At 42.1% G+C, this 26,563-nt stretch overlaps 1 protein-coding gene across 5 annotated transcripts in view; it reads right to left on the bottom strand.

Moving 5' to 3' along the window:
- chd5 (chromodomain helicase DNA binding protein 5) overlaps positions 1 to 26,563 on the bottom strand; it is a 50,021-nt gene that overhangs the window by 16,794 nt on the left and 6,664 nt on the right. For 4 of the 5 annotated variants that reach the window (XM_028575107.1, XM_028575109.1, XM_028575108.1 and 1 more), the window contains exons 2-24: positions 24,884 to 25,035; positions 19,145 to 19,363; positions 16,757 to 16,875; positions 15,948 to 16,189; positions 15,747 to 15,859; positions 15,389 to 15,515; positions 14,922 to 15,088; positions 12,560 to 12,778; positions 11,075 to 11,281; positions 10,298 to 10,509; positions 9,530 to 9,661; positions 9,222 to 9,330; positions 8,165 to 8,356; positions 7,388 to 7,588; positions 6,377 to 6,514; positions 5,982 to 6,103; positions 5,563 to 5,736; positions 3,714 to 3,855; positions 3,310 to 3,441; positions 2,935 to 3,052; positions 2,689 to 2,813; positions 2,266 to 2,512; positions 1,578 to 1,750 (exon numbers count right to left, since the gene is read on the bottom strand). In XM_028575107.1, coding sequence (XP_028430908.1) covers positions 1,578 to 1,750; positions 2,266 to 2,512; positions 2,689 to 2,813; positions 2,935 to 3,052; positions 3,310 to 3,441; positions 3,714 to 3,855; positions 5,563 to 5,736; positions 5,982 to 6,103; positions 6,377 to 6,514; positions 7,388 to 7,588; positions 8,165 to 8,356; positions 9,222 to 9,330; positions 9,530 to 9,661; positions 10,298 to 10,509; positions 11,075 to 11,281; positions 12,560 to 12,778; positions 14,922 to 15,088; positions 15,389 to 15,515; positions 15,747 to 15,859; positions 15,948 to 16,189; positions 16,757 to 16,875; positions 19,145 to 19,363; positions 24,884 to 25,035 — 3,782 coding nt within the window. Of the gene's footprint in view, positions 1 to 1,577; positions 1,751 to 2,265; positions 2,513 to 2,688; positions 2,814 to 2,934; positions 3,053 to 3,309; positions 3,442 to 3,713; positions 3,856 to 5,562; positions 5,737 to 5,981; positions 6,104 to 6,376; positions 6,515 to 7,387; positions 7,589 to 8,164; positions 8,357 to 9,221; positions 9,331 to 9,529; positions 9,662 to 10,297; positions 10,510 to 11,074; positions 11,282 to 12,559; positions 12,779 to 14,921; positions 15,089 to 15,388; positions 15,516 to 15,746; positions 15,860 to 15,947; positions 16,190 to 16,756; positions 16,876 to 19,144; positions 19,364 to 24,883; positions 25,036 to 25,421; positions 25,484 to 26,563 lie in introns of those variants that run through there. The other variant, XM_028575111.1, reaches the window with a different exon arrangement.

Here is a 26,563-nt window from a genome sequence, read left to right as displayed (position 1 = left end):
TTTCTCTGTCTTTTTCCATGCCTTAATGTTGCATGTTGCTTGCAGTGCACCTTATGTGTCAATATTTCATTGTATAGTTATGTTTTAATGTGCCAACAACAAGTAACAAGGCACCAAGTTACAAGGCTCAGGTTCCTGGTGGACCAATTGTGAATTTAAAGTACCGTGGCAGTGAGTTCTTTCATTATAAACAAACTTTCATTATATTTCATTACATTCAGCTTTACACACTGTTTGTGTATCCTCCTGGCCTTACAAATATTTTCTACACCATTAAACACTGCAAAGCAATCCGTCTTTCTTAAAGACCACCTTTTTTGAAGGTTTGCCAAATGTTAATTTTTTTTTTATTTGACCAATGATACCTTTTACAATGTCCTAGCCAGTGGTGGAATGTAACTAAGTACATTTACTTATGTACTGTACTTAAGTACAAATTTGAGGTACTAAACACATGTAGTTCATAAAATACAATGTTTTATTATAAATTAAACTACCCAACAATATACAGGCCTACAAGACAGCTGAAATGACTAGACCATTAAACACTTAGATGATTGACAGAATTGTTTGGATTGTTTCCAGTTTCTAAAACTTTTACTTGTAATACTTTAAGTACATTTTCCTGAGGGTACATTATTTTTACTTAAAGCTATAGTGTGTAGTTTCTGTCGCCCACATGAGGAATTCTAAGTAATGACAACTAAACTGTCGGCGCGTCCACATGATACAAGCCTTCCGTGACCACGCACTTCCACCACTGGTCCCAGCACTCTAAAGTCAGCAAAAGTGTGTATCATGTCACCCCTCTGCCTGCGGTGTACATGTGCGTCCTCATGCATATGTTGGTAAAACATCCACCAAAAACCAAAAGTAATGCTGATTTTAAATTGTCTTGTTCTTTGAAGTGATCATACAGCAGACTCATAGCCTGGAAATCCAGACCCAAATCCGAAAAATTAAGGGTCTGGCAATGAGTAATGAAAATGGCCCAACTCCAGGGGTGGCACCAAGCATGCATTTGAAAATCTCACTGCACGCAATTGGATAACACTACAACCAATCACAACAATACACGGGGTAGATTTAACTCTTGCCGTATCCGGTCGGCAAAACAGCAAAAACGTCCGAACCAACGATTTGAGCGCCGTCTTCTGTTCCTCTTTTAGATAAAAAGCCAAGTCTAACTCGTTCATTGTAGCGGCCAAAGCCGTTTCAAACAACTGGTGTTCATCCGTAGCCATCTTGTAATGTTTACTAATGACTCCGACGTCGCAGTGCTGTTGTCATCTGTTTAGCTCGCCTCTTGCCCGCCTATATCAGATACACCGATGTGATTGGTGCAGCTCGGCAACAAGGGCATAGTTAATGAGCATCATTACTGAATGCCAGAGTGACTCGCTGAGCAAATTCAAATTGTGCTCTCGCGAGAACTCTGGATTTCCAGGGTAGCAGACTCCAGACCGTCCCATGAGATCTCTAGGCTGCTGTATAAACATACTGGCGGTCTCTTTTTCATTTGTATGACCCCCGCTGGTCCTGATTCATCAGTCTGAAGAACATTGTTACATTCTCACCTCTCCGTCCTCTTCTTTCACCACATACTGAGCCACCTTGAAGGAGCTCAGGTACTCGTTCATGTTCTGAATCTCTGTGTCTTCAGTAGCGTCCTGGGTGCGGTCCAACAGCTTCGAGATAGCGTCGTCATCGTAGTGAATCACATTGCCCTCCTCGCCCTCTTTGTTGTCACCTGTTGATAAGAAGCTCTTAGTTGATGACTAAAGGAAGCAAACAAAAAATGTGTTTGTCCATGTCTTAAAGATTTGACTTATGAAAACAAGAACAACTTTTGACCTAAAAAGCAAACTTTTCCACTAAGAATGATATGGACTCCCTGGCATTTTGTACTTCCCCTGAGATTAGCAGCCTCTACCCGTCTCCAGTTTACTTTGTGAGTACTGTATGTGGCTTTTGTGGAAATAGGGATCTGTAGGAGTATTTCATGGCATAAAATGAGAATGCTTTTTTAGGAACAGACTTGCGTTGCTTCCAAAAACTTTGGAATTAATAAGAAACACAGGAAATAACAACAGTGATTTTTAACGATGGTATAGCAGTTTGGAGCTCGAACGCAAGCGCGACAAAAAGAAAAAAAACTTTCTGGATTGAGTGTAGAATTTTAAAAATAAACCAGAAATGTCAAGGCCAGTAAAGACACCGCAATCTATCTTCCTAGCTAGAGGAACATTTGGTGAATAGACATACCCATGGCTCGTGCTGCTTCCATTTCATCTTTGAAAAGCTCCTCAGTGCCAAACTTGAGGATATCGTCCAGTTCTTGTTTGGACATGGAGCCAGTTTTGGAGCCCAGCCCGGGCCGCACCACCAGGTGGGTCAGCATCATCTTCCTTTTTGCCACCTGAGTGATTCGCTCCTCCACTGAGCCCCGCGTCACAAAACGATAGATCATCACCTTCCTATTTTGGCCTATACGATGGGCTCTGCTAAAAGCCTGGGAGAATGGAAAGGTGGATAGGAAAGGCAAAGGGGTAGGGGATGACAGAGAAGTGAACAGCTGAAATTAACAGAAGCATTCACGCAACTACTGTCAGTTATAAGATCTGCTGGTTGAAAAGCTGCCACACAAGCATGCAAGTGGCCATGTGAAAGTCTCTGAAAGATCCGTACTTGGATGTCATTGTGAGGATTCCAGTCAGAATCGTAGATGATGACAGTGTCTGCACTCGCAAGGTTGATGCCAAGACCTCCAGCTCGTGTTGAAAGCAAGAAGCAAAACTGCTGAGCGCCCGGCGCTGTGACAAAAACCAAAGCACAGAGCCGGTTTGTGTGTGAGAGTGAGTGAGTGAAGGCCGTGTAGAAGAGAACATGCATCCACAGACACTCGCGCAGATAGATTTGGATCAGCAATCTTACCATTGAAGCGATCAATGGCCTCCTGCCTTAGGCCTCCAGTAATACCTCCATCGATACGTTCATATTTATAACCCTCGAACTCCAAAAAATCTTCAAGCAGATCCAACATCTTTGTCATCTGTGAAAAAACAACAACATGGTATTACAAGTTGTACGCAGCTGGGATCAAACTAAATGAAATTGTTTAAACGAAGGAAAGTCTGCACTTTCACATTTTGATTGGACGTCGGGAATATCAGCTGATTTACCACCTACAACTGACATCGGCATTGGAACGGCTAAAATATGGATGGCTGGATTTGGAGTGTTTCATAGCCACCAGACTAATGAAAGCTCTGGCTTCCAGCCCAGACACAATATTTATTTGACTATTACCTGAGAGAAAATGAGAACTCTGTGTCCTTCATCTTTGAGTTTCTTCAGCATTTTCTGAAGCAGCGTAAGTTTTCCTGAGGATTTCACCAGTAGGTTACCATCATACGAGCCGTTGGGTAATACAGGAGCTTCCTTCAAAGACAAAAATCAAATCCAGGCATCAACTGGAGAAATATATGAATACTTGATAAGCGTTGGCGGCTTAAACTAAGTCATTTGAAATTTCCAACCAGGAGACAGAGGCTCACTTTTTTTTTTTTGGCATAGAGGTTGGCATTTTGAGTCAAACAGCCATCTCTCCTCAGCCTCTCTTTCCATGGCATTAACATTCCATTTCATTAGACACAATTTTGCACTCTGTTTTGAGATCAAATATTTAACTGTGCTTAAAGTTGCTGCCTTACCACAGCAGCCACTGGGAACAGGTAGGGATGGTTGCAGCACTTCTTCAGGTCCATCATAATGTTGAGCAGGGACACTTGGTTCCCTCCACCTTTGGAGTTCAAAGCCTCAAAATTCCGCGTCAAAATAAACTTGTAATATTTCCTGCAGGTCAGAGGTTAGAAATCAGATTGAGTCAGGAGAAGAACTTAAAAAGTTATAATCACCTTTGGCAAAAAAACTCTTTGAAACTTGATGTTTGTATCAGACAGAGTTATAAATACAAAGCCTAATAGTGCCACAAGGGGGTGCCTCCCTTTGTTATTATTGTGACGTACTATTGTGCAGACTGCAGTTACTCTCCTCGGACTGACGTACACAAGTGAGACTCCATTAACGAGTTGGTGCAGGTTAAGCTATATATTCTACTGCTAATGTATGGTAAGTAAATATTGTGCCAGAGATTACAAGCTAGTGTCATCTGACACTGATCTGACACTCATTCACAGACTTGAAGCTCTCACAACATGCAACGGGAAATTATATCATTTGCCAAAATGCCAGCAGCATCTACTGTAAAATCTACTGATATAAGCTTTTTGCAAACCATACATAATTACAAGGAAAAATATGATCGAAAATGCGCTTCAGGTGTTTGGATAGGTCAGGAGACACACAGTACAGTTCTCAAAAAGTCGCAGCATTCTTTGTGGCTTGTTGTGTTTTACACAACATTTCCATGAATCATGTTTCATCATCGTGTTTATGACATAAATGAGGACATTAGAGGACTTAAGGAAACGTGATGTTGAACTACAGCGGGATTGGACACTTGAGGGTCCGGGAGTGGCAATGCGCAATGTGCTCCTGGTGGAGCGGGTGGACGGAGATGTAGTGGGGGGAGGAGGAAGGGGCACAAGAGGAGCAGGTGGTGCGTTTGGAGGCCCACGCTCCATGGCTGCAGCAATCCTCTCCAGACTTGAGGAGATGCGCCCAAGAGGCCGCAGCAACATCGCCACCCGGCCAAGACGGGTATTTGTTACTTTGCCGCATCCTGGACAGCTCCCGCTGGCGTGCGCCAGGCAAATCCGCCGTCATAATAGCAATCCGCCATGGAACAAGCGCGCCTGATCTTAAAGGGAATGTGAGATGACGCTCTGATTGGTTTATTGCACGTTACGCCCAAACCACACCTAGCTACTTCAGACCAACCCATTTTAGATTTGTGTCAGGCGCAAGACTCATTTATCCCGCCGGTATAATAGCAACAGCGCCCACAAAGCTACTTGCATTTCGCGTTTGATACTTGCGTTTCAGATCATTAAAATAGGACCCTCGGAGTCTCTGCACCATCGCTGCAGCCGGGGAATGACTGGAACAGCACTGTAGCTGCACTTTCTACATATATCGTATGTATAGTTGTGACATCACAACCGTACAGAAATCCTGACAAGTCGTTTAAAGGCACAGATTGTGAATACGGCTGTGTACATTTCTCTGCGGATTGAGCGTTTTGAGACTTTCACAGTATTTATATAGCACCTAAACCTGCTTTATAATCAAAAAAGAAATGGGGCTCTCACTTTTGTACAATATAGAACCTTTAAGGTACTTTTGCTATTGCATAGGGAACATGTTACTACACAAACAAATGGTTTTCCTTTTTATAATAATTTACATTTAAAATTAAGTGTTAATTAAGTTACATTATTGTTTGGGCATTTATAACCTGTTTTATCGCCACTGTATAATTGAGAAAAAACTACTGTACATAGGAGTTAATGGACATTTTTACATAGTTTTTAAGGATGGATCAATGCACAATACAAACCCTTTTTTACAACTACTTCTTCTTTTGATTCCAGTACTTACTTCTGCATGGGGCTGAGCTCCACTCTGACAATCAGCTCAGTCTTTGCAGGCATGTTCTTGAAGACGTCAGCTTTCAGCCTCCTGAGCATATGAGGGCCGAGCAGGTCGTGGAGCTTTTTGATCTGGTCCTCTTTAGAAATATCAGCAAATTCTTCCAGGAAGCCTTCCAGGTTACTGCACAGATCAAAGGACGAATAATTAAATAATGAAATAAGACACCCTCTTTCTTCTGAAGTGTTGTTAACTACATTGTAATGTATATTTAATTCAAACCACACATTCAAGCAATACGAGATCTGTCTATCCATCAGTCTAAGGAGGGATCTATTCGATGCACCAGCTTGCAGATACTCGCAAGATGGAGAAGGATAGAGAGTCGGGGGGAGGATAAAGATAAATAGAAGAGAGAAAGGACTTACTTGAAGCGCTCTGGGGTGAGGAAGTTAAGCAGATGGAACAGCTCTTCCAAGTTGTTCTGAAGAGGAGTCCCAGTGAGCAACAGCTTGTAGTAGATCTTATACCCGTTGAGAATTCTGAAAAACTGGACAGGACACATTGTACAAGATATGATACACATGCCTCAAATAAGAATGCAATGACGCATGTAAAACTTCCCGAATGTGGAACTCCAATTTTACCTTGAAAATCACCTACAAAACATTGTCTTTTTATTTCATGGATATGTTTATGCACAAACATTTCCTACTCATATCTGTCTGTGTTCCTGCGTCTTTCCTGTTTTTTTATGCATCCCTGATAATACCCATGCTGATCCTGGAACAGGCTGCAATCAGTGCCAGAAATGCTATTTTACCTTTGATTGGTTGTTCTTCAGTCTGTGGGCCTCGTCTACCACCAGGCAGGCCCATGTGATGGAGCCCAGAATGGCTTGATCTATGGTGATCAGCTCATAGGATGTCAGCAGCACGTGGAACTTGATAGGAGTGTCTTTCTGCAAGGGGGCGGAAGGAAGTACAGCAACAAAATGTATCTAATGTGGACCGATTTAGATGTGGGATCAAATCGTGGAGGAGAAACGATTTACCACTACTTCTACTGCACTGTTTGCTATGGTATTCCTTGAAAATTAGGTAATTTCTAATAATACGTTATGCTCATATCAAGCACATTTATTTTTCTATAACTGAAAATTCAGATGTCAGTGTCAGGTAGGATGTTAACCACCCAAACTCAACACTTTTGCAATCGGTTCAAACAAACTATTTGTAAACAGTATTCAAAGGGACAGTTCGCCCCTCAAGTAAAAAATACATATGTTTCCTCTTACCTGTAGTGCTATTCATCAATCTAGACTGTTTTGGTGTGAGTTGCCCAGTGTTGGAGATATCAGCCGTAGATATGTCTGCTTTCTCTCCAAAATAAAGGAACTAGATGGCACTCGTTAATAGCGTTAGCTAGCTCAGGTGAGCTAGCAGTATCGGTCAGTTACAGCTCAGCTGAGGAGTATACTTCCTTCTGCGTGGTAATATGGTTAGTTGGTAATAGTTCCTACATTAAACTGCTCACAACCACCTCTGTGGATTATCTTGAATATCCGGGTCATGATTTCTGGAAAGAGACATTTTTGCTGAGTTTTTCAAATGTATTTTCTTACGCTTTGTGCACCACAACAAGTGCCATGTAGTTCCATTACATTGGAGAGAAGACAGAAATCTCTACAGCTGATATCTCCAACACTGGGCAACTCACACCAATACAATCTAAATATCGATAAATAGCACTAAAGGTAAGAGTATGCATTTTTGATTTTGGGGTGAACTGTCCCTTTAACCTCCGTGTGGCATGGAATCGTTGCATGAGGTACCTTCATGCGAAACACCTTGCGTCCTGTTTTCACTGCACTGTCTTCAAAGGTGAACTCGTTCTCCCTGATGACTGCCCGGCTGTCTTTGTCTCCAGTGTAAGTCAGCACGTAGAAATCTGGAGCCCACATCTCAAATTCCCTCTCCCAATTGATGATAGTGGAGAGGGGCGCACTCACCAAGAAGGGCCCCTTAGAGTGACCCTAAGAGAGATGGGGAGGAAAGACATGTCTAAGCAACTCTCACATCACAAGAGGAAGATATTCTGTAGCTTTAATCATTTACCTATCTTATTGTCCAATATGTTTTATTCTATGTCTACGTTACCATTTGCATTGTAAGGATCGGCACATTTTGCATTGCACTCAGAGAACCAAAATGTGATATATGCTATGTATTAGGGCTGCTTGATCATGGAAAAAAAATCATAATCACGATTATTTTGGTCAATATTGATATCAGGATTATTTAACACGATTACTCATACACTTTTGGAAAGTTGTAGCATTTATTAAACTTTAAAAACAGTGAAACTGTTAAACAGTGAAAACACCTAGAGCTGTAACATTTCCCCTAATACTTTTCCCATTTGAAATGAGACAAAATAAGAGTTTACTTGCAAAACGCAATGTGCAAAATAATCGTTTTTGTCAATTATTTAGTTATAATTAGTTATCATTCGGAGTCAAAATCATAATCCCGATTAAAATTTTGATGAATTGCACAGCCCTACTATGTATATGTGGGCTTAATAAAAGAGGACATTCTTCCACCCTCACCTCCTTATAGAGTGAGTAGAGAAACACTATGGTCTGCACCGTCTTTCCCAGGCCCATCTCATCAGCCAGGATGGTGTCTGTACCCTGTGCCCAGGAGAACCTCAACCAGTTCAGGCCTTCCAGCTGGTACGGGTGCAGTGTTCCCCCAGTGGCGTTAATGTACCACGGCTGGTGTTCAAACTTGATGGTTGGCTGGTGATATCAAAATACAGTAGTAACATTAAGCCCAATGGAAATAGGAATTGTATATACAGTCTAAAAATAAAAGTACAGCACATAAATCATGACTTCCTGTAGAAAGCTGCTATAGCAGGTAGCCTATAACAATGCAGCTTTGTGTTTCCAAAAAGAAACTGAGAATGGTGTGACCAAAGTAAATCTACAGGCCAGTTCAGACCAAAGATTGACGACGAGATGAGTTGAAACGTGTAACTCCTTGCAGTGTGTCGGTCTGCAGCGTTCTGAAACCTGCCAGTTTACACCAATGCGACAAGACGAGATGGTGTATCATCTCCATAGCAACGACTCTCTGTTCTACAATTCTAACTTCTGACTTTTCAGGCTTTTTTTGTAGCTGGATATCATTTGTAGATGGATATCATTTGTAGCGTCTTAAAAAATACTAAAATAGTGAGATGCTTGCTACAGCTGCATTTCTTGTAGTGATGAAACGACAAAAAAAGGTTGGTCTAATGCCACTCCCTCTCTCCAGTCACTCTCTAGCTCGCTCGACCGTATACTATGCTTGTGGGCGCACGTGGGCCCAAAACCCCACTCAATTGACATATACAGAACTAAAATGAATGATGGATCATTTTAATTCTATAGTTTGTGTCCGACTTTACCAGCTGAGTTCGCTATTGGCTGTTGAAACAGGTGCCGTCCCTTACGTTCTGGAGACTTGACAAGCTGAGTCGCAGGCGCCAGCATCAGCTGGCTTGAGTCGAGCTGAGACTGGAAGCTTCATACCGCTCCAACTTTTCACTGCGACGTTCTAAAACGTATTTGTCTTGTCGCAAATCTTTGGTTCATACTGGGCTCAAACATCCAAACTCACATCTATGATGGGAGCATCAGGAGGGATCTCTCTCTTTGGATGGTCCTCTTTGAGTTTCTTTCCTTTCCTCACCACCAGGGGGCGTTGGTCCTCCCCTAGTATTTGCTCCCTGGCAAATAATTGCAGCAACATGATGAGCCAAACAGCTTATAAAAGGGGGCATCACAGACAGAGGGCAGGGCAGAGGGGAAACAGCAGCATATGACTTGTTTACGTTGGAGTGTCGAGGACTCCTTCTACTCATCCTCACCCCCAACGCTATTAAGAACAGCTATGGTACAAATAACCCGTTAATGCTGTTAACCAACCTGTGGTCCCAGTAAGAAGCTTTATGGCTGTCATATTCTGGGATGTCAAAATCATCCACTTCCCAGGTGCACTGGTCGTAGGGCAGGTCTCTCCACTTCATCAGGTAATGCACATCCCCATCCGTATCATAACTGCAGGGAAGAATAAGCATAAAGAAAAACAGAGAGGGCTTTTAGAGGGTTTGTATACCAGTCAACAATTAAGCTCTTTCTAAGGACTTTTGTTGACATGGCAACAAACATGGGACATGACAAATACTACATACACAATCACATTATTTGTACAATTGTATCTGCAAAGGGACGAAACACAGAGTGCCTGTTTTTAAATGTATGAATCAACTGGAGTATATCTCATATAGTAAAATGTATGATATCAACTGCATTTGTCTGAAATATGTGTTTATACATATGAGTGACAGGTTCCAACGCAGGCCTGGAAAGTCTGGAAACACGTGGGAAACAATTTACTGGTGTTCTGTTTGGAGAGAAAAGTTTTTTGTGCTGTGCCTCGCTATTTTCTGTGATTTTGAAACCACCAGCATAACCTGTTTTCTGAAATATGCTGTGCTGTGAAGAATAATCTCCATCTATTATGTGATAATACAGAGCACATAAAAGCAAGATGACACCAATCATAAACCAAACAGAGCACCAGCTTACCATCCAGAATTTCCAGCCTGTAAAACGGCTGTATTCTTAAAATGTAAGCAGTGTGTGAGCCCTGGTGTAGGATATATAAGGGTTAGTGTAACTGTGAGCAGCCACCTGTGGTTCACTATCCGGTGGATGACCATCCACTCCGGTTTAATGCCATAGCGGTAGAAGCGCTCATCCATCCCAGCATAATGGGGGTCTTTGCTCTTCCTCTTCTCGCTGTTGAGCTCCTCCTCTCCCGAGCCGTAGTCGTACGGTGGAGGTTCGTCCATGTCGTTCTTACGCTGGTAGTTCCGATACATGACCGTGTGGTACAGCTCCAACTGCCCATCCACAGACAGAACAAAACAGTCAGTTCTGCTCCGTTTCCTACAGCACCACCTCTGGCAAAAGGGCTTTTCCTACAACACTGCATCATACCATCTATCCGAGGTATGAAGACTAAATTTGATTAACTACTTAAAGATCCAGAATCGATTTATTGAAGAGAAGACGGATACAGAATGAATAAAGAAAGCTACCATGTCTCTCAAAAAAAGGAAGGAAGACTTCTCCAGGGCCAAATCTAAATACAAGCAGTTCAGACATTTCTAATTTGAATGTCAGCTAGGTTTAAGTGCTCTGAATTGCTTCGTAATTGCAGTTTGGATGGTTTGTGTTAAACAATGTTCACTTATATTTCTTTAAGACTCACAGCTAAAATGACTAAAGGACCATGCATTATCGTTTTATATGAAACTGCAAAAGATGGTCAGGTCAAAACTCTCTTGGCTGTGTGTTCTGCTTTTTAATGAAGAAGACCCGTACTGTAGTCTTCTCGTTTAGTTTTCCTGTGGCCAAAGAGAGCAGAAATGTTCATTTGAGTTGGACCTACTTCTGGAATCTCACCTGCAACTCGCTGACCCAGGAGCAGTGCCAGTACGAAAGGCCGGCCCACTTCACAAAGAACTCCCTCTCTGGGTGGCCCTTGAGTGGAGGCTTGGTCAGCGGATCAGCTGGCTTGCCGTCAGGGCCTGCAGGCAGTTCAGCTGGCAATGGGGGTTCCCCCCATGTCCAGTGCAGAATCTTTTGGACCTTACCTTTGAGGGGAGGGCACTAAGAAGAAAAAGAGAGGTGCTGTGATAGATGCAGTTATCAATACCTTATGTCAAAGCAAGAATGCACAAAAACCCTTGGTGAAATTAAAGGGGGTTTCAGAGCAGGGCAAGTGCATCGTTGGGGTCAACACAGACAGGTCACTAGTCCACCTCCCTAAACATCCACCCTCAGAGTCTTAGCCCATGTTCCTATACAGTCATTCAAACACGACATTTGTAAATCACTGTGAGAAACATGTACTATGTATTACTGGACAAATTAGAATAAATACTTAAACAGCCATTCCCATTTGTGCTCATTTGTACACCAGGATATTTTATGGAACATTAACTCTCTTATTATATCATCACAATATTTACAGGTACACATGTATGTAGCCAAATCACACACACACACACACACACACACACACACACACAGACACACTAGCGATGGGGGAAAAAATTAATACAGCATAGTATTGCAATATTTTCCGTGGCAATACTGTAGCAATACACCGATGCCAGGTAACGTTTTTTTATTATATAAATTTCTCATGAGAATTTAACTTTTTTGCTAACTTTTTTTTGTATTCATTTAAAGTATTAAATACAATTGAAGTGAGCTGAACAATCAGAGAAATGTATCTTTTTAGATAAAACAGATGTAGATGTAGTTTTCCTTTGGGGACATAATTTGAAAGTTAGAAAAAAAGGTAATAAATTACAATATATCGCAGAATATTGCAATAATATCATATCGTGACATAAGTATCGTGATAATATCGTATTGTGGGGCCTCTGGTGATTCCCACCACTAACACACACACACACACACACACACACACACACACACACACACACACACACACACACACACACACACACACACGGATGATGGCTGATGTTGCTCTAAAATCACCCCATAGCTAAAGTTTACATGAAATGTTAGGAAAGTAGGTTACATTTTAATTGAAGGTCTCTACATAAGAGTGACATGACACTGTCATGAACATGTCATAAACATTATAAACAAGTCATAAACATTTATGACATAACGCTTCTGTCATTATGTGTCATTTGTTAGGGTTAGGGTTCATGTGTCATGACAGTGTCATGTGTTCATGACACTGTCATGTCACTCCTATGTAGAGTGATACCGGAAATCATTACTTAGGAGAAAATCCCAAAATGAGGTTGGGTTGCACATATACATTTAACTATGTGAGTATAGTGATGGCGAACATTTCACACATGAACAGCATTAAAGAGTATTTAAAGTGAAGCCTGAGCTCACCATGCAGCGGGGACACAACCACTCCCCGTTGGGGATCTCGGGGAGAGGGGGGTTCAGGCAGTGGATGTGGTAGGACGATGGGCAGGTGTCACAACACAGCAGCTCTCCTCCATCTTTACACACTCTGCAAAACTCCATGTGGTCATCCTCTTCCTCGCCTGCTGGCTCCTCCTCCTCCTCCTCATCGTCTTTGGCCTCCCACTGGATACCCTCTTTCTCCTGAGGGACACAAAGGGGCGAAGGTTGTCGCTTGTTCGGCTCAATTAAATCCACCCACTTTGTCGTTTGTAAAATAAAGCTGACCCACATTATTAATACAAGGACACAATAAGATATATGATATTTACAGATTATTTAATTTTATTGTTTGTCTTGTTATGGAGACAACAACATGAACATATTGGGGGTAATGAGACCAAAAGGGCTGCAAGATCTACTGTACGCTTTGCTTTGTGTTGTATTGACTTAGTTCTTTTCACTTTTTTCTTGTGAAATACTGGATACTTTTACCTCTTCATGCCTTTAGAAAATACTCAAAAAAAAGTAAAATCACTCTTTGTCTGAATTATTCACCATCAGTAGATAAATGCAACCTGTTACGGGGGTTTGTAGGTAGACGGTGGTTGATTTCACAAGGGTCACAAGGTAAGTAGTCTGGATCGACAAACTAAAGAAACAAACAAACAAACTTCGAGCTAGCAAGCTACACGCTAAAAATGGCCAATTTTGAAGAAAATTTGGATCATGCAACAAGGCAGGTCTGCTTGTTTCTTTCTGGGAATGATTGTAAGATTTACAAAGAATATGTTTACAGCATTTACTATCTAACTGGGACGTTTTGTGACCGATTGATGGGATTGCAATGGACAAAGTACACACTGCGATAGACTGGTGAGAGTGAATTACGTCGAACCATGCATCCAGCTAATTAATAGTAATAGCTCACATTACTGTATTGTGTAAACAGTTGACTTCATTTAATATTGTATGTGCATTTTCTTTTGCGGGGTGCAACTGTTCCACCAAAACAAGTTCCTTTCCAAGAAGCGGTTTTTTTCTCCTATCCCAGCATGTATGTGTGGCATAGCCAAGACCTTACTACACATAGCTGTGGAGATAGGTTTAGGCAATGCCAGACTACAAGGTTGGGAACCACTGTTGAAGATAAGGTCTTATTCAGTTCACATGCCACTCAAATATCCCAGCACACTTACGCTGTTTAAACAGATTAGTCAAGAGTCGTACCATGAAATTCCAACGTGTACAGATCAGAAGTAAGTGACATACAGTATATGGTGGAAGATGTCTTAGGGCCACTGCAGTCTAGAGCCAGGCTTGTCAAAACTGAGATAAGAACATGTCATGTCACGGGATGATGTATGAAATATGGCATTAACTTATCTCAAATGCTTAAGTTAAAGAGCTGTGAAATGTTCATACAAGCCCAGTTGATGCAGATAACACACTACCCACTCCATTTACCTCATGCACTGTAAACACTCCCCAAAATACTTCCTCACAGATGAGCACCTTATACGGTTGTTTGCATACATAAAGAATAACGGTAACACTTTATAATAACCCTTATTGACAAATAGTAAATTGATAATTAATTAATTAAACATTAGTCAATAGTTATTTTACTGTTAGCAAACAATGAAATGAGGCTTTATAATGTTTAGTAATTATTAGTAATGTTATAATTTATGTTATTTATTTTATCATTAGTTTAGCATAATGTAAAGTAATTAGTTTATACATTTTGAAATATTGTTAATACTTGTTTTATAAACCATCTATAAACATTATTTGGATGGCTATTATAAAGTTGCAACTAATGCTTATGATTATTAGTTAATACTTAATAAGTGGTTTATAATGCATCAAGTAACATTCATTTGGGCTTTTTCTGGTGATCTATAAAAGAGATGATTATTTATTAGTGCCGTGATAATAGCTGTCTAAACCATGTTTATAGATGCTTTACAAAGTAGTTATTAACCATTAACAAGGTATTATTTTCATCAGTTGCAACTTTATAATAGCCATCCAAGTAATGTTAATTGACAGTTTACAAACACGTTCTCAAGGGTCAACAAATCCTTTGGTAATCATTAACAAATACTTAATTTGTAAAATGCCATGATGTGTGCAACAATAAACTGTTAAAATAGCATACATTAAAACATTACTAATAATTAATAAACATTATAAATCATCATGTCGTCGTTTGTTAACAATAGAATAACTATTAACTTAAGTTTGATTAGCTATCAAGTTACCATTTATTAGTGATATTATAGTTAGATTGTTATTTTAAAGTGTTACCAAAATTACTTTATAAATATATTTATATACTCACACAGTGTGGACAGCTCCATTTGCCCTCGGGAGCCTTCTCCAGCTCCGGGTCCAGACAGACCAGGTGGTACGCTCTGGGACAGGTGTCACACAGGATGATCTCTCCTCCCTGCTGGCAAACCTCACAGTAGTCCTGGTGGTCCGTCTCATAACCATCTCCATCTTCCTCTGGAGCAGGTAGAGGAGGAGGCAAACGTGGGAAATCCCCACATACAGAAATTCACTTCTAATGCAGCTGTTACCAATGGTATAAGATTGACCGACTCTATAAGAGTAATAGCTGCTTGAGAAAGAACATCTGCCTTCAGAAAACATTCCCAAAAGAAATAAAGCTTTAAAAAAAAAAAAAAACATTTTAATTTCCTCGTTACCCATAATAAAACAGACTGGTTCTGAGGGACTTAAATGGGATTTTGGAGGGAAATAAAACACACCACAGAGCATGGCGTGTGTAGACAGTAAACATACTTTTCCTTTTTTTCCGCCCACGTCGAGCCTTTTTCTTGGTGGCGGCCCCTGAGGTATCAGAAAGCACAGAGGCACTGTGGATGCTGATGTCATCAAAGTCTGACTCCTCCAGGAAGTCCTCCTCACTCTGGAGAAGCACACACACACACACACACACACACACACACACACACACACACACACACACACACACACACACACACACACACACTAAAGAGCTCAGAGCTACACAAGAATTAAAATAAACCAACTTTCACAGAAAGCGCAGCAAGCAGTCTGGTCACTTTGATGCCATTGAAAATATAGAGTAGTGGAAGAAAGAGCAGAGGGAGATGGTTGTGGAACAAACAACACATACCGAGGATGCTTTCTTCTTCTTCCCACTTTGGCCCGACTTTGATTTGGTCTTCTTCGGCTTGGGTTTCTTCTTGACCTCCTTCACAGACTTGCTTCTCTTCCTGACTCCTGGTCCTGAGACACACAGACGCGTCAACCCAGGGGTATTCTCGCTATTATTTCGTAAAAAATATGTGTTCAGTCACGGTTCACTAGGCCTTACCCTTTCCCTCTTTGGTTTTGGCTTTTTTGATTGGCCCCAGCTGAGGGCTCGGATGGCCGCTGCTGACAGACGTTGGCTGAGCCACGGTAACCGTTTCCACGGCGGCGGCCACAGCGGCGGCCACGGCGGTGGCAGATGCGCCTTTGAAGGGGTTGTTGGCACTGAACTCTCGCCACTTGGCCCCTAACACTGTCATCATCTTTGACATGGGAATCTTCGGGTTCTTCTTGGCAATGAGAGGCCTAAATAAAACCAGGGGGGGGGGGGGGCGACAACAACGGCAGCTTTATTATGTCACACTTCGTTCCTGTTGATGTAATCTCTACTTCCCTCAGCACTGGAGGGAGCTAGGTCCTAATTTGCTGACATCCCACTGCCCCTTAAGTTTAGTTTCCCCCTTGCTTTGCTGTGCGTATGTCATGTTTGCGATTTGTCAGGCAACAGCTTGAGGTTTGGCACGCTGGCCTGTGAAAGATAGTGGGTCAGCGCACCGAGTCCCAGAGCCTCCCGGCTGTCACAGGCATCCAGTAAGCAGCTGACAACTCACAGGGGGCACTGCAGGAGCTCATGCTCCACTTTGTCGGAGCAGAGGCTTAGCTGAGCCAGACAGCCCCAGGTGAGACAGACTCTTTATACCAACAGCCGAGCTTTGTAGCACAAACAAAAAGAGCATTGCTCGTCACAGCACACACAGTTGTTTTTTTTGTTTCGGAAGTGTCAGTGAGGGTTTCTGACAATTCTCAGAAACAGAAGCGTAACAGAGTAGTTAACATAGGAAATATAACCCAGAGGCAAAATGAGATGCTTGCCTGAGGAACTGGCTGAAAGCCTTGTAGTTAGTGATGGTTTTATAGTCGTCCTCAGTGAAGCCATACTGAACGTCTTCCAGACCCCACTCTTGCATCAACTGGCTGGATGATTTGGGTTCCTAGGGAAATACAGATGGGAGACATCAAAATTCATATGCTAAATAATGTTTAAGAACTGTGTTAATCACCCTTACCCCTTTCAGAAATGGCCATCCCAAATAATAAAATAAATTGACTACGGTACTTTATATCGTTTTAAAGGACTTTTTGACATTGTTGGACTGCAAGGCCACTTAGAAGGTAGGCCGACACCATATTTCAAAGTCCGCCTCCAAGCAAAAACCTGTTTTTCTCTGAAGGGAGAAGGTTTCTATGTGACCTCTCCTCTTTGTTTTACCTTCACAACACCACACATACGTTCGGCATTGCAACCACCACTGACCTACTGACTACAGATTCATTTTATGATGTTGTTTTTGTCTTAGTTTCAAATTAAATATGGTTTATATTGCTTTAAATCTTGTGTGGTCTGGCTCACTGAGCCTGGGCTGTGACAACATTTCTTCCGACGAGGAAACTTGAAGCCTCCAGAGCACATACGCTAAGAATTGATTTTCAGTGAAATAGGAGACATCTTGTGTCGAGCAGATACAATTTTGAAATCAACATTTGCATTTTCATAGATTCTAGATTTTTTTAATGAAGGAAAAAGGAGCAGGTGTACCTTTAACCATATCAAACACTAATTATTATTCCATTCTGAGTATTTTTATATGTCTTAAAGCTTGAGGGATCTTTTAGGTTTCAGTAGTACATTGTGCCAATCATTGTACTTAAGTTATTGTCAAGGCAGATGTTCTTTTGGAAAATGACCACAATGACAGAAAAGATAATAGTCTAATTTATTGATTACATATGTGTACATATTTATGTAACTTTTCAAAGGACTAGTTAAAGGTCCTATGACATGCTGCTCTTTTGATGCTTTTATATAGGCCTCAGTGGTGCCCTAATACTGTATCTGAAGTCTCTTTTATATAGACCTTAGTGGTCCCCTAATACTGTATCTGTGGCCTTGACCAACTGCCATGCTTTGCTTGTTTGCAAGCCATGATGTCTCTCTCTTTCTCATGGGTGGGCCAAATTCTCTGGGCGGGCAAAGCAGAGAAAGGGGATGTAACCTTTCCCCTTATGATGTCATAAGGGGGAGATTCCAGATCGGCCCATCTAAGCTTTCATTTTCTCAAAGGCAGAGCAGGATACCCAGGGCTCGGTTTACACCTATCGCCATTTCTAGCCACTGGGGGACCATAGGCAGGCTGGGGGAACTCATATTAATGTTAAAAAACCTCATAAAGTGAAATTGTCATGCCATGGGACCTTTAATAAATGTTCATTATACTGTAGTACTAGCATACCACAAAGTAAAAAGATAATGGAATACAAACTAATTTACTCATGAATCATTAATTTATATATTTAGAATATTTTCACCACTTTACATTGCCATCAGACAGACCTGTTTAAGATTACTACGAGGGAACTGAAGCCGTTTTATACTCACGTCAAAGCCACCAGACTCCATTGACAAAAACAGTGATCATACCTCTCAGAACACAGAAGTTGCTGGTCTGCCGCTGCCCCGATCGGTAAGTGTTGTCATGTGACTTTGGTGTTCTAAATGAACTAACAAAACTAACAAACTAACCGATCGAGGCAGCGGTAGACCAGCAACTCCCGTGTTCTGCAAAGTAAACGGTATGGTTTTTGTCAATACAGTCTGGTGGCTCTGAAGAGAGCATAGATAACGTCTTCAGGTTCCCCATAGTAAACTTAAACACGGCTGTCTGACGGCAAGGTAAACGGTAAAAATATTCTAAATATGGCATACACTAATATTGATTTTTTTAGATGGTTAAAATACATTTAGCTTCTGTCCCTGTCCACAGCAGTACATAGCTTAGCTTTGGTGACAGTAGTCCTGCTTGCTTACCCAAAATGGGGGCGTGCCGACCACCATCTACTCTAGCTAATACAGCAACTATGTGGATTTGCCTGCCCAGGCCCTACTGATGACATTTAGCTATCGAGCTAATTCTGGGACAGTCAATGACTGTCCATTGTCCCTGTTAAATAAACAAATATATAATAAAATATGGGCCTCATAAAACCTGAACTATCCCTTTAAAATTTATTTATTATTATTATTATTATTATTATTATTATTATTATTATTATTATTATCATTATTATATCAAGTGAAATTCAAATGGGACTCTAATATTAAGACATTTTAGGCTCTTTATCAAATGTTGCTTTACCATACAGAATCCAGTAGAATACAAGAAGTGATCTGTTTCAGCCTCATGGACCTAGACTCAGACTTACTTTCAGGTTCCCATCATCATTGTCATCGTCGTCATCTTCCTCATCTCTCTTTTTCTTCCTGGGCTTCTTCTCTTTCTTCTCCCTCGGTTTCTTCTTCTTCTTTTTGGTTGGGCCGTACGTGCTACTCTCACTCTCAGAGCCTATTTCTGGACGTTCCCGTTCCTCCTCCACCTCTGAGGTCTCCTCCAGGTCGCTGTCAACTCGTGGCTGGATTTCTCCCTGAGGCATTTGACATGGGCACATTAACATTACGTATACGTATAAGTAAATGCACAATATTGGTTATTTGGTAACAGCGGGACATGAGAACGTGTGACGTTCGGATGGCTTTTGCTGATCTCTCTCATTCTCCAGCGTGTAAAGATGTGTGTATCTTACACATCTTCACAAAACTACGACTATATTTGTGCTGAATGAAATTTCACAAAAGCAATATTCACGTCTTTGATATAGTCAGGAGCTCCTGCCAAACAGCTATTTTTACAAACGTAAACAGGTTGAATCTGACTCTGAATCTTGCTCTTTAACTCAAGACGCGACTGAAGCTCGTATCAAAGCCAGATTCCTCGGTCTAAACTGAATTCAAGGGGCTGTATTTTACCATTGACACTACAAAGGAAATCTATCTCCAGTTAAGATGTATCCTCTGAGACAGAATTTCAAATGCAGTGATGCAAATATAGATATTTAAAATATGAAACTCAATGATAGGACAAATAAGCACGGGCATTCATTTTTGCCAGGGGTTGGGGATTAAAGCTCCCAGCCCACAGCAGCCACCCACGCTCAAGCTTCTTCTTGATGGCATTAACATACATTAAATTACATCATTTCAAATTGTCACCGCTTTTACTAATATTATAACTCTTCTGCCTGTGATGAAATGCATATACGTTATGACGTTACAAGTCCACGGTTAGCGGTGAGTTGATGAGGAGCGGAGTCAGAAGCACGCTCACCTTTTACACACGATCGAACTAAAAGGAAAAGCAACAAACAGAAGAGCTCAGCCGATCACCGCTCAGAGCTGCATCCTGCCGGTTTAATACGAGACATCTGGACGGCTGTATAGTTAACAGGTGTTGTTTGTGTGGTAAGGAATGTTGCATATGAACGATTCACTGGTGCGTGATCATGATTGAGTAAAAAAAAAGGGAGATAAAGTATCTGCTGTTTCTCCCCGTATGCACCTCTCACCTAATTCTTTGCGTGCGTGTGTGTGTGTGGTATGTTTGTGCATATACAGTGTGTGTATTTCGGAATCTTCCTTTGATCTGTAGGTGTGTTTGTCTTTTGGACATTTTTGTAATTTCTCTTTTCTGGTGTGTTTCTTTTCCGTTTGTGTAAAGATGTGTTTGTGTGTATGCCTTTCATAAATGTATATATGTACAATATGCAGGTTTCTGTGTGCGAACATGTGTGTGTACATGCTATGGAGGGAATTAGAGCACAGCAGCTTTTTTTATTTATTTATTTTTTTGCTCTGCTCGCTGCCTGTTGCTCAGCAGGCCTGTGTGGATCCATGGAGAGACTTACAGGCGTTTTGCTCTGCAGCGCAGTGGAAAGCCTCACGTTGCCGCAGCGCCTGCCAACCCTACCAGCAGCCTGGCTGTGTTGCCATGGTGACCACATTTGAGCAGTGTCTGGCTCTCTCTCTCTCTTCCTCTCTCCTCCTAGTTTCCTTTCTCTCTTTCTCATAGCTTACCCCCCGGCCCCCCCTGCCCGCACGCCTTCCATTTCTCTCACTTTCTCTCTTTAACATCGTGCAGCACCCCCCCTCCATTATTTTATCCATCACTCTCTCTCTCTCATTACAGCTCACCCTTTCTTTCTTTCTTTTTTCTCTCTCTCTCACTCTTTCTATCCTGCCACTCACTCGCCTCCCACCCTCCCTCAGCATCACACACACACACACACACACACACACACACACACACACACACACACACACACACAAACTCTCTATCACAGTGCCAGCCAATGGAACAGTGCCATCCAATCAGACACGTTTGCATAACGAGCTTGTTATGCAGAGGCACTGTGGTTGCAGAGCTGGTGCTCCAGCACCCGTCTAGACAAATCTCATCTATGCATAAGAACAAGGAGAGAGAGAGAGAGAGAGAGAGAGAGAGAAAGAGAAAGAGAGAGAGAGAGTAAATTAAAGATAGTGGATGGGGGATGGGAGTGGGGGTGGAGATGGAGGAGGGAAAAGCAAAGAAGCAGAACCACTGTTGAGACCAACTGCAAAGACAAGGTGGACCCGTTCAAAGCCCTCACCGTGGCCCAGAGTTCAATATTACACACACATCTTACTGTAGGACCGGAGAGGACACTGGCAGCAACAAAGAGGGTGTCTCTACGTCTTCACTTTTAGAGGGAAGCAAATCAAATAAGTGCTGATAACATAATCAAATTAGATGCTTCCCCATAATGGATCTGCCTCCGGGAGATTGCAGAGGATGCACGCAGAAAATGAGCAAAGACGTGGATATTCAATAAAATCTGGTTCAACAAGGAAAAATACTGCTGTAAAAACACTTCATGGTTCTAAAACAACAGCCTCTTCTTTTTCCCGGGAATCAGCAACAGCTCTCTGTTGACTCACAATTCTTGAGAGGATACCGAACTTATAAAAACAAGACGGAGGCTCGTCTTAAAAATGAGTGTGTTTCAGCAAAAATATTAAAGCTACAAGCGGCTCCCTCACAGCTTCATGGATGTTTTATTGTTGCCAAACTGCAGCCTCTTCCTTTTCCAATAAAATGAACTGTCTTCTATAAACTGCTATTCCCTTGATTTAGATTTCATTTTGTTGAAAGGGAGACAGAACATCCCTTCACGTCCACATAGTTCCTCTGTTCCACTGCCATTCGCTCCGCCAGTAGCTCTAACCTGAGACTGGGATGTGCCACTGACAGTCTCTGACCCCAATTGACTTTTGGCCCCCGTCTGACACCAACATTTGGGGATTGATTGGAAGTGAATTACAGCAGCAGCAGCTCCTCGGTGGGAAGGAAAGAGAGAGAGAGAGAGAGCAACAATAGGGAGGGTGGAAAGGAAGAAAGAAAAGAAAGAAAGCAAGAGAGTTGCAGTTCCTTTGATGTAAAGGCAGTAACAAAGCAGCGGCATCCCGGTCAAGGCAGAGTGAGGGGATGTATGTGAGAGGCGAGAGGAGAGGGAAGAAAGAGGAGAATACAGAGCATAGTCAGTGTGGTGTGTGTGTGTGTGTGTGTGTGTGTGTGTGTGTGTGTGTGTTAGAGAGAGAGGGAGTGTCAGAGGGAGTCCCCCCCCCTCATTAGCTCAGAGAGACCCAGAGCTCAGTGTTTACCACAAGCAGCCAAAGGGCCGGGTGGCAGCCTGGCCAGCCAAGCTCCTCGCAGCACTGCTGGCATCTCCAGCCAGCAGAGGGGAACATCCTGGCTACGTCAGTGACACTGTTAAAGCGTTCACCAGCACAGGCAGGAAACGCACTGGGAATACAGTGAATTCCTGGAATCATTGAACGAAGCATTCTTACAGCTTCAGAGTTTGGCTCAAATTGCCAGAAAAGTGACTTGATGAGATGCCATCTTGGTTTGCCAAATTCTCCTAAAAAGTTGTGGTGACAGTGGACCCAATGAACACGTGCAATAATGTCAAAGGTGTTGCTCATAAGTCCACCGACAAGCATCACCCAGCTGCAGTTGTCTTTTAGCCGATAGTTTGGATTTTCTGGTGTGTAACTCCTTAAATTCTGTGACCTGATCGTTAGTTTGACAAGATGTCTTTAGACTTTATTTTTTGGGCTTTTCCGCCTTTAATGGATAGGACTGCTAGGTGAGAAAGGGGGAGAGAGAAGGGGAAGACATGCAGGTCCGATTCGAACCCTGGACCTCTGCGTCGAGGCATAAACCTCTATGTTAATGTGCGCCTGCTCGACCCACTGATCCAACCCGGCCACGACTAAGTCAGTTTCACCCTTGGGTTAGGGTTTAGGTTAGATTATAGATGGGAGTTGCAGAGAGGACTGGTTGAGGGTATGACTAATTTGTTGTTTGAGTTTATGTTAACAAGGGGAAGGGGAAACACAAATAGACTTCAATACAATAATTTAGTCACCGAATATGATGTAGCACCAGCCTACAATGTCTGCTATCATTGACCTCATTTCCAGCTAGAGCTGGAGCAGTTTTTTTGTAAAAAAAAGGAAAAGAAAACTCACATAAACTCAGTGTATGCTACTTTCCCAACACCAAATGGTACACAGACAAAGTTAGCAACTAGCTGGTGAACACATTGGAAAATGTTTGTGTGTTCTTGTGGCCTTACCGATGATGGATAAAGCTAGCTCATGTTAGCACATTTTCAATAAAGTTAGATATTGCTGTATAAAGGACATTACTGACTCATTTCACTATTGTTACATTTTAGTATTACTGTTTACCCATAATTATCACTTTTGCCCCCAGTGGTTGTGAGGCAAAAGTCACATAGGCTAGCTTTAAAAGTTTTGTGATTATCTTATCTTAGTGATTAGTGATCTTAGCATAACAAATCTGCTTTAATTATGTCCCTAGTGTTAATGTTTGGAGGAGCTCCAACCTCTGACATGTTGTATAAATGTTGCAGACTAGTCCATTTGAAATTGAAAAAGGGGTTTTTCCCCTCATCATCCTTTCCGTAAAGGAAAAAAAATGCTTTCGCTTATTTGTATTTCTTTAAACCAATCACAATTGCTACCCTAAAATGCAGCAACGGTGGACTTGCAAAATAAATGGAATGAAAATTGATTTATTTGAAACAGGGAAAATGCACAAATAAACATTAAACTTGTTAAACAAGAGAATGTCTTGGGCCAGGTTATAGCAACAATTGCTAATTTCCACCTGTAGACCCTGGGCAGGTATGACAAATTTAAAACAACAATTAACAATTTTAAATAGCGGAGACAGCGGAAGAAGAGAATGCCGGCCAAAAACGCAATCCAAAGGGAGACTCCAAGATATCCAAGATCTAAATCTGGTGAGTCAGACTAAGTTTTCAGTGACCTAAAACGCAGTTTGTGTGTGGACGAAAGGCCAACACTCACAGAAAAAGCTACAGTTTAACACCGCCTACCAAGAGTCCGGGTCTGCCGAGGTTTCTTCCTAAAAGGGAGTTTTTTCTCGCCACTGTCGCAATAGCCACTGCTAATGCTTGCTCTTGAGGGAATTACTGTAATTGTTGGGGTTTTGGAATTTATAGAGTGTGGTCTAGACCTACTCTATCTGTAAAGTGTCTCGAGATAACTTTTGTTATGATTTGATACTATGAATAAAATTGAATTGAATTGAATTGAATTTAAAAAATAGCCATTTAAGTGTGTACCGGGCCTAAAGGCTGGAGAAATTCAACTGTCAAAACCGCTCTGTAACAGCACTGACTCCCACTGCTAGCTTGGCACAATCGCTGTATTTATGACCTACAGTCCCTGCCATCAGCACCGGCACCACAGGCACAAATCTACACTTTAAACTGGCCCTTGATGCCCACAGCTTACACTGGCAGTGACAGTGTGACTGATGCCAACCTCCTCTGAGCCTGAGACGGTCCACTGCCTCTCATTCAGATGACAGAGGCGGTCCAGCAGCCAACACACACCTCTGATCCAACTGGAGAGACAGTGGCTTGAGAAATAGAGAACACAGGGTGCAGCTCGAGCCACAAAGCGGTTGTGTCCGAGGTCACTACAGATGGCGTTGAGTTTGAATTACACCTTACCTCCTTTTTCCTCTTCTTAACTTTGGGCATTTTCCCCTCTTTCATCTTTTTGGGCTTCTTCTTCTTTTGTTGTTTGAGGGAGTCGTTGTCAGAGAAGAAGCTGTCGAGGGGTGTGAGGGGAACGGCGTTGCGCTCCCCATCGTCATCCTCATCTGGACACAGAAACAAAAACATTATCTGAGGAACACAATGTAGTATACTGTACAGCGAGTATTTACCATGATAGGTTTGGAAATGTGGCTGACGATGTTGAGTTTGAAGACTTTTACAGCCAATTCAGCTTGTAATGAGCCTGACTCGTCATGTTGACAAATGCAGTTTGGCTTGAACACGGATTTGTTGGTAATAAAAAAAATTAAATCAACAACAATTTTGTCACTTATCAAAGAAGAAATGTCGAACATTGACTGGTTCCAGCAACTTTAATGTGAGGATTTGCATCTTTTCTGTTTTATATCGTTGCTAATTGGTTGGACAGTTGGTGATACAAAACATATAGTTATATAACTCTTAACACAAAAATGAACAGCTTACTCACAGGGCAAAACTATTTGTTCTTTCACTCATTCTTCCTGTACTCCTGACAGTGGTCCCTGTCATGCAACAACAACAAAAGAAATCCTGAGAAACCGACAAAAAGATTTAAAAAATAGCGTCATACAAACTTTTGGTCACACCGCCCGGCACTAAAAACAAGTGATCCAAAAGATAAAAAAGGAAAGATTAATCGATAATGAAAATAATCATTAGCCGCTGTGAAAGAACAGCAAAGTGAAAGTCAGTTAGCCTGTTTTTGAAAAAAAAAAAAAAAAAAAATGATGAATTGTTGCCAGACCGACAGGAGCACTTGGCAAAATAAACCTCGTAATCACACATCATTGAGTGTGTATCAACTTTACCCGTCAAAGCACAAATAGATGGAGTGCATGCCCTGCCGCTAAATGGGAACTCCCTGGAGGACCACTGAGGTATACTGAGCAGATCTTCTGCCTTTAATGCTTGCTGGGACTAGAGCGACCTGCTGCTGGTTGTCAGCTGTACTGTCTCGGAGCTGCTGTGTACAAACGGGGCTGACTGCTGAGCGCAGCAGACTTCAGTGATGCCATAGTGGGTCACAGAGGAGTAAGTAAGGAAACGGAGACAGTCCCAAACAATACATCACTATAAAGAGACACGCAGAGTAGTAACCGCCCCGTAAAGGTCGATCTGATCTCGTTCTCTCTCTCTTTCTGCCTCTTTCCATCTCTCTATCTGCGCGTCTCCCATTCGCTCTCTCTGTGTCTCATGCAGACAGACTGGAGGGCATGAAATATGCAGCACATGTATCAGAGTCAATCAGCCAACACTCTCGCCCTGCAGTCTACCTCTCCCCTGGGCAGCTGGAGTGAGAAGTTGGGGAGGAGGGATTCCTGTGTAGTAGACACACAAACCCCACCAACCACTTATCCCCTATTTAGCAAAGCTAGCAGGAGGCACCCCCACCACACACACACACACACACACACACACACACACACACACACACACACACACACACACACACACACACACACACACACAGTACATACACACCAGTGATTTCAAAGCTTTAGTCAGTGGCAATGTCAGGCTCAATGTGTTTCCTTTGACCACCAGATGAAGTGTATCACCCCTTCTTCAGAGCTAATTGGGGGTTTCTTG

Source organism: Perca flavescens, chromosome 4, assembly GCF_004354835.1.
Source record: "Perca flavescens isolate YP-PL-M2 chromosome 4, PFLA_1.0, whole genome shotgun sequence".
NCBI classification, from domain to species: Eukaryota; Metazoa; Chordata; class Actinopteri; order Perciformes; family Percidae; genus Perca; species Perca flavescens.
The sequence above is the reverse complement of the archived record's forward strand: the minus strand, read 5'-3'. Positions and strand labels throughout refer to the sequence as shown.